Below are 7,532 nucleotides of genomic sequence, written 5' to 3' on the forward strand. Positions count from 1 at the left end.
TCTTCATCCGTCATTTGGGAACCTTGCTAGTCCTATTGTCCAGCAAGTTTTTCTGGAGCTAATTGCGCCTGCGTATGTTAATAATTTTCTCTTATACTTATGCGACACGTGTGAACTCTGTCTTGCTTATGCTTAAGTCACAGTGTAAATCAGGCTTAAGAAAGGTGCAGGACGGTGCAGATTATGACGTAACCACTTTTGGCTCCCGTCCCTTTTGGTTGTAAGTGAAAAATCTCATGCAATTTCCTTTCAAATCAGGCAAGACAGACAGTCCTGCTCAAAACACACATAGAGCCCATGTTGCCTTTTTTTTCCTAATCAACACATTGATAGTGATTTTGTTAAAACAAAAAAGAAAAAATGTTTTGTACGAAATTGATCTGGAAGTAAACTATTGCCATATCAATTGCAGAATAGGTGTCATTTTATGCATTGATTGATGTACATTACTGGCGCCAAGTTTGAAGAGAACCGCTTTAATATTTCCGAGAATAATTTAGATTTTAGGACTTGTTTTCCTTTGGAGCCACTCACGGCGTCATCAGTTTTACACAAAATGTAAGATAGGAGGTATTTCAGAAGTGAAAACAGCATGATTCTTTTCTTAAGAACGTCTTTCAAGTAAGCTTGATTTATGCTTTATTTCATGGGCACTTTAACGGTGAGCTGTGGTCCTTTTATTTCCATACTCAGATTTGCAGATTGGCTCGCCTATTTCGCTCATTTCTAAAAATTTCTTTGAACACTCAGCTGCATGTGCCGATGGCGTTTCGTTCAACGAGGAAACGCCCTAGAATAGCTAGTCTTCCTGTATCTCTTATCTCTCTTTTAAGTTTCGATCTTGCGATTGATAACTTTGAAGACGCACCTAAAATGTAACAAACTCGAGACTCCGGCTTTATCGTTAGATTCAGTTCTTTTTATAACGCTAATATCGTTTTTAGGGGAGCCATCTTCAATTCCTCTGCCCTAAGCGTCATGAGCTTCCTGATGATATTCGATCGATAGCTAGCGTTTGAAATAGATGTAAAAAAAATTGAGGCTGCTCGGATTACTGAAACGAAAGAAAAAATAAAATACCGACATCGGTATTTGGTTTTGAGAAAAGCTGTGAAAAATTAAATACTTTTGTACTTTTTCTCAGACCACAGTCCGGCGGAAAATGCTTTTCTACGTTATTAAAAGTATAGCTTTTTTTATGTATTTTCCCCTCATTGTCTTCTCAAGAGAGATTATAAATTTTTGGGCTGCATTTTCCGCGCTTGTTTACAGGGCGGTACTAATCACAAAACAACCAGTGGTCTGGAGTAAAATTGCTGAGGGCAAATACCCAAAGCCGGTTTAATGTCAATCTCGAATTAAATAACATGCACAGTCTAAGGATTTGGACAAAACGATTCCGCCCTTCACTTTACTTCACTTTAATGATAAGTGCAACCTACAAGTTTGTATATATATGCACAGCGCATGAGAATTACATTTCCTTGACTAGGACCTCGAAAGCCGCGATGTCTAAATTAGAATTTACTGCAAAAGAAGGTAATCTATTCCACAGCCTAATTGCTCTAGGCAAGAAACTAAATTTGAAAATATTGGTTCTAGCAAAAGGAACGTTAAAGTGTTTATTATGCATATGGCGGGAATGTCTTGAGGGTTGGGATAGATTCTTTGTTGGAATGCTCCCCAGTTGGTTAAGTCCTTGGTTGAAAAGACATAAGGTGGCTGCATCTCTGCGGTCTCTTAGGGGTTTCCAGCCCAGTTTCAATAGGTGACGTGTAATTGTTCCCTCTTCATAATTAAAATAATCTGATGTAACAAACCGCACAGCCCGACGCTGGACTTTCTCGAGTTCCTGGATTAGGTTTTGAGTTGGAGGGTCTCAGATGGCGCTGGCGTACTCCAGGATGGGTCGTACAAGGCCTACATAAGCTGCCTCCTTAGTATTTTGATCGCAGAAATACAGGTTTCTCCTCAGCAAGCCCAAGATTTGATTGGCCTTACGGGTGACGTCAGCGACGTGCTTATTCCAGCGAAGATTGTGAGTGATGGTTATGCCTAAATACTTCACTTCCTTTACAGAATCAAGGGCCGCACCCTTGAGGTGGTACAGGTGCGGGATGTTGTTACGTGTCTTTGTGGAGACCCGCATGGTTTTACATTTCGACGGGGAAAAGTCCATCAACCAGGTATCAGCCCACACAGCCAGCCGATCGATGTCTTGCTGCAAGATCTCGCTGTCTACTATGGAGCTCACTTTCCTGTAGCAGATGCAATCATCGGCGAAGAGACGAATCTCTGTACCTGGGCTAACAACCTCCACGATATCATTAATGAACATATTGAAGAGAATGGGCCCTAGGACTGTTCCCTGGGGTACACCAGATGTAACACATGACCATTCAGAAACAGACCCATTGACGACCACTCGCTGTCTTCGTTGACAGAGGAAGGAGTCTATCCATGAAAGGGTACGCCCTCTGATGCCGTAGCTAAACAATTTCGACTTGAGTCTCTCGTGCGGCACTTTGTCAAAAGCCTTGGCAAATCAATTATAAAGGCATCCGTTTGAAACCCACGATCTATATTAAACGCCCAGTCATTAATCACATGGCATAACTGTGTCGTACAACTGTGTGATTTCCTGAGTGCATGTTGGCGATCAGACAATATATTGTTGGCGTCTATGTGGGCCATGATTTTGGAGCAGATGATGTGTTCGAGGATTTTGCAGACTATGCTGGTCAGCGAGATAGGTCGATAATTAATTGCAAGAGATCTGTCGCCCTTTTTAAAGAGCGGGCAGACGTTTGCGTCTCACCAGTCATTAGGCAAAGAACCATTGTCGAGGGACTTCTGAAAAATGAACGCCAAGGTTGGTGAGATGACTGGTGCCAGTCCCTTAAGGACTATGGGGTGTAGGCCATCGGGACCAGCAGCCTTAGATGGCTTAAGGCTAGCAAGTAATTTGAAGACCCCACCCTCAGTGATTTGGATGTTAGGCATATTAAAGAACTTACGCTTTAAAAGCGGGATTGATACACTGTCCTCAGATGAGAAATTATCACAAAATTGCTGGTTTAGAGTCGAAGCCTTCTCAGGGTCAGATTCAGCGAGATGGCCATTCTGTGATTGAAGAGGTGGCATAGACTGGCTGTCCTTACGTTGAGAAGCGATGAATTTCCAAAACGACTTGGGATTTGATTTGACATCCCCGATAACGCTATTAATATAGTTGTTACGTGCAACACGGAGACACGAGTTCAATTTCCTTCTCACCATGTGCCATTTGTGGCGAAGCCTCGCACTGCCTGTACTTTTGAATTTTGCGTGAAGGCGGTGTTTCCGGCGAACTAGGCGACGTAAATACGGCGATAACCAAGGCAACTTATCACGGCCGCTGACACACTTTGACGGAATGTTCCTCTCGATCGAATTCAACAAACAATTCTTAAATGCTGACCAGTCCTCCTCAAAAGAACTATCATTAGAGCTAGATTGAAAAAAGTCATCTTTGTGTTGAGTCATGTCAGTGCGCATTTTGTCAAAGTCCGCTTTGGCGTACAGGTAAACTTTACGGCGTGGTTTGCGTTGAGCTGGAGTAGCACAGGCGAGTGAACAGCCAATCGCATCGTGATCGCTGAACTTAGCTGGTGATCTAATATTTGATGCAAGTCCTGGTCGATTGGTCATCAAGAGATCCAAGGTCTTTTCTTCACGTGTGGGAAAGGTGATCAGTTGTTCCATGTAAAAATCACGCAGTATGTCGACTAGAACTAGTCCTTCAGAATCACAGAGCTCCCCGCCATTCCTGTTGGTGACCGTTTCCCAGTCCACGTAGCGGAAATTGAAGTCACCCATCACATGAATAGCCGGTGGGTTGTCAGTTGGATGAAGTTTACAAACGTCAGTGAGCTGTTCACATAGCGCTGATAGCTCAGAATAATGCTGGTCCGGAGGCCTATAGTAACTACAAACGTAATGTGGTTGACCATTCAGTTGTATCTTGGCCCATACACTCTCAGAGCTCTCAGTATTGATGCTGTTACATTGAAGAGGGTCAAGAGATGATTTAATAGCTAGAATAACACCTCCACCGCCAATCACCCTGTCCTTCCGGAATACAGCATAGCCCAATTCCGGTGGAAACATTTCAGTGTCTAGAACACTCTCGTCGATTTTTGTTTCCTGCAAGGCGACAATATCAGGGTTTTCGACTTCTAGATATGATTGGAGCTCTAACTTTTTCCCCCTAATACTGTTTATGTTAGCGCAGAAAAATGTGATGTTGTTCCTTTCACTCTTATCTGACGTATGGTTTCGTAGGATAACAGGAGATGATGTTATCTGTGGACGAAAAGGGGAAGATGGAAAGGTTTCCGTGACGTTCTCCAAGGCTGAGAAGTCGTTTGCAGATGTGAAGTTGAGCAGCGATGAAAACCATGTAGTGGTGAAGTTTGGAAACAAACACGAAACGCAAATCCATGTAAGACGAGAGTTGTTTTGAAAAGCCTCGTATGATTTTGTAGATTGGTGTATGCATTCTTTGTGATACCAGAGAAAGCAGTTCTCACATTCTATCCCAGCTTGATTTTCTTTGACGGGTTTTCTGCAAGACCCGCAAGGGAATTTACACGGGCCTGGATTGACACAATGGCCTGTATCACCAGCCATGAGAAGTAATAACAATAGATAGCTTGCTTTGGACCGTGACAAGATTGTTAAATGCCCGTAACATGGTTTGACAAAGAAGCAAATATGCAAATACATGGATTACCAGACGAAAAACTTCCCTGGACCAGATATGGCGATATCAGGAATCCAACATGATTTGGGGGACTTGAGAGGAGTTTGTCCGGATAGCCCAATGCTGTTTTGCAGACAACAGTGATGATAAAAGAAGAACCAGAGCCGGAATAAGTTTCATGTCAAAGCACATCAATGCATGCACGTCAACAAAGAACTAGAGTCGATGAGTACGGCTTTCCAATTTTGTAGAGTTTAGACTGCCATATAGGAGTAGAAAAAGAATACACTTACGAAAGTATTTTGGAGAGAAAAGCGGTTTACTCGAGTCGAGAAAGGCAAAAATGTAATTTTTGACATAGCAAAATTGATGAATCCGCTCCGCATCATGCGCGTTGGTGCAAAGGTGAGGGCACAAAAACGCCTGAAAAGAACTAGGCCGCCTATAAGGCACGTTGACGGGACAAGGGGAGGAGGTGGGGTTGAAAAAACGCAATATCACCAGCGATGATTTGCAGAATGAATGAATTCCTCGTAGCGGAGCCGAGCTAACTCGTGGTACAGTAGAAAGAGGGGGGTTGGCGTAATGAAAATATAACACCCAACGCTAGCCCCGCTACGTGACTTGCTTGATTACATTACCGTCGCGGCGTAACAAACTGCGCGCGTGACTAAAAACTTGCTTGTAGCTAAAGTAACATAATAGGATTAATAGCAACCACGGGGAAAAACATAAAAATCCTATTCGCAAGCAAATATTTTCTTTGTTTTTCTGTGGATTATGGCAGAAAGGAAAATATAGGGAGACGAGAAACGACAACAGGTTCGTTAGCTTGCTAGCCGCAATTACGCAAACATGCCATTTCGAAAGTAACCAAGACTACCAGCAACTAAGGCGCTTGCGATTTTGTCAGTCTGTGAAAAACTAAATTCTACACGAGCTGAAGTTCTCGCTCAATTATTCATACAGAGTGGTCATTTGTTTTTGCTTGAATTACGAGCTCAAGATATTGTCAAGTTCTTCTTTCCTTAAAACTGAACGGGAAGTCTTTTTTTAAGTGGGGAACTCGTCACTGACTGTTTATTTTTAATTTTTGTTAGTTTGTACATCAGTCAGATGTTTTAGTCTTAAAATAGGTATCGGTTATCGGCTGCAGGTCGAGGCCTTAAATCATGATGATTATCGCTTTATGGCTGAAACGTAAGATAAGAGAAACAAAATATGAGAGGACAAAACAAAGACACAAAAATAATTGTTATCACTATTTAAAAATGAAAAAAATCAATCAGCCTAATATAATGATATCATGGAGATATCGCTACATCAAGACTGTTTTAGACCATTAATTAAATGCATAATTATAGCATGCATCTGACAAACGAAGATTGTAGATATTTGTGCTTAATCGCTTATTCCTATTTTTCCTTTTTTTTAAATAAAATTTACAAAAAATGTACATAGTTTTAAAACCATGAACTGTACTCTACAAAGGTGGTTACGCGCCGCACTGATACTATTCTTATTATGTAAAGGAAAATATTACTGAGCTTTACTAAATCAAACCACGGAAGGGAAAAACCGTGCGATTATAGACGATTCATTTTTCAGCTTAAACGAACTTGTAAACGAAAAACTGGAACGTACCTGGTTTTTTTTCTAAATTTATAACTTTTATTCCGAAACGTATCGTGATGGGAGAGTATAAGAGCTTTGAAGCCATGATAGGGGCATAAGTATATCACCCACCAAGTTTTAAGTCTATAGACACCGTCTCTTCAAGAAGTTACAATGAATCTTAAAGTTGGCAAACAATTTGTAAGTATACAGTAGCTCAGTTGAATGTTTCTCTCCAAGTTGGACTGCTGAAGTCCTTGTGACGTCAATTTTCCTGGTACAAGTATTTCGGGTTGGCTTTGAAGTGCATTGAATTTAACTTCAGAAGGAAGAAAAAAACAGCCAAATTTCTCAAATGGAGTCTCTACAAATATTAACTTGGTTATTTTGTAACAACGCAAAATATTTTTGTCCTCAAAACGTAGCGTTCTACCGTTGTGGGCTACTTCAAGAACTAAAACAACTTTGCTGCATTAACTCTGAATGCTCATGCATGCGTTTTAGAACAGGTAATTTCATTTGGAACTAAAGTCAATCAGTTTATCAAAGCGAGTACAATGATAGAACAAATTTTAAAACCAGTAAAGTCCATTAGTAGTTTTAGGAGGAAATGACATCTTCAAGTCGAGGGGACTGATCATGAGCTTGTTTTACGAGAAATTGTGGTTATGAGTCGGTGGGTATTTCAAGCACAGAAACTGCGTTAATAAAATAAGTTGACTAGCTCCGGAAAAATCTCTAGACAGCTTCTTTACAGTAATAAACTCAGTTGATATTAACAATCTCCGTGAATAAACAACGTCATTATGTGAAGCCCATAGTTGAAAAAAAAAAAAAAAAACCTTTCAGTCAATGCGTGACAGGCAAATCGACACACATCAACCCCAAACATGTTTTCCAGCATCGTAAACTGAAATTCTGGATATCTATTCACTTATTTGATATATAGGACAAGACCAATCACTTCTCCATCTTGTTGGTTACATTGGTAGTCCTGTCTTCTTACGGACAAACTACGGCCAGACCCAATCTGGATGCCATGGATAGTTTAACAGCTGACCGTCAACAGGAAATATTGGTAAAATCAAACGACGAAGAAGGAGAATTTCCATTAGTGCAGGGACAAATTCAGGACGAGAATGAAAGGAAAGTAGAAGGAGAAATAGATTTGCAA

The 7,532-nt window shown here is 41.0% G+C and overlaps 1 protein-coding gene across 1 annotated transcript; it reads right to left on the minus strand.

Moving 5' to 3' along the window:
- Window positions 1-2,814: 2,814 nt before the first annotated feature.
- Window positions 2,815-4,671, minus strand: LOC138059910 (uncharacterized). Its single transcript, XM_068905569.1, has one exon. It carries the CDS (start codon window positions 4,669-4,671, stop codon window positions 2,815-2,817), a length of 1,857 nt encoding a protein of 618 aa, XP_068761670.1.
- Window positions 4,672-7,532: the final 2,861 nt, after the last annotated feature.

The sequence above is a fragment of the Montipora capricornis genome, chromosome 1, assembly GCF_036669925.1.
Source record: "Montipora capricornis isolate CH-2021 chromosome 1, ASM3666992v2, whole genome shotgun sequence".
Taxonomy (NCBI): Eukaryota; Metazoa; Cnidaria; class Anthozoa; order Scleractinia; family Acroporidae; genus Montipora; species Montipora capricornis.

Bases quoted from the DNA above. Each gene is read 5' to 3' on its own strand.
- LOC138059910 (XM_068905569.1), bottom strand. From the start codon at position 4,671: ATGGCTGGTGATACAGGCCATTGTGTCAATCCAGGCCCGTGTAAATTC.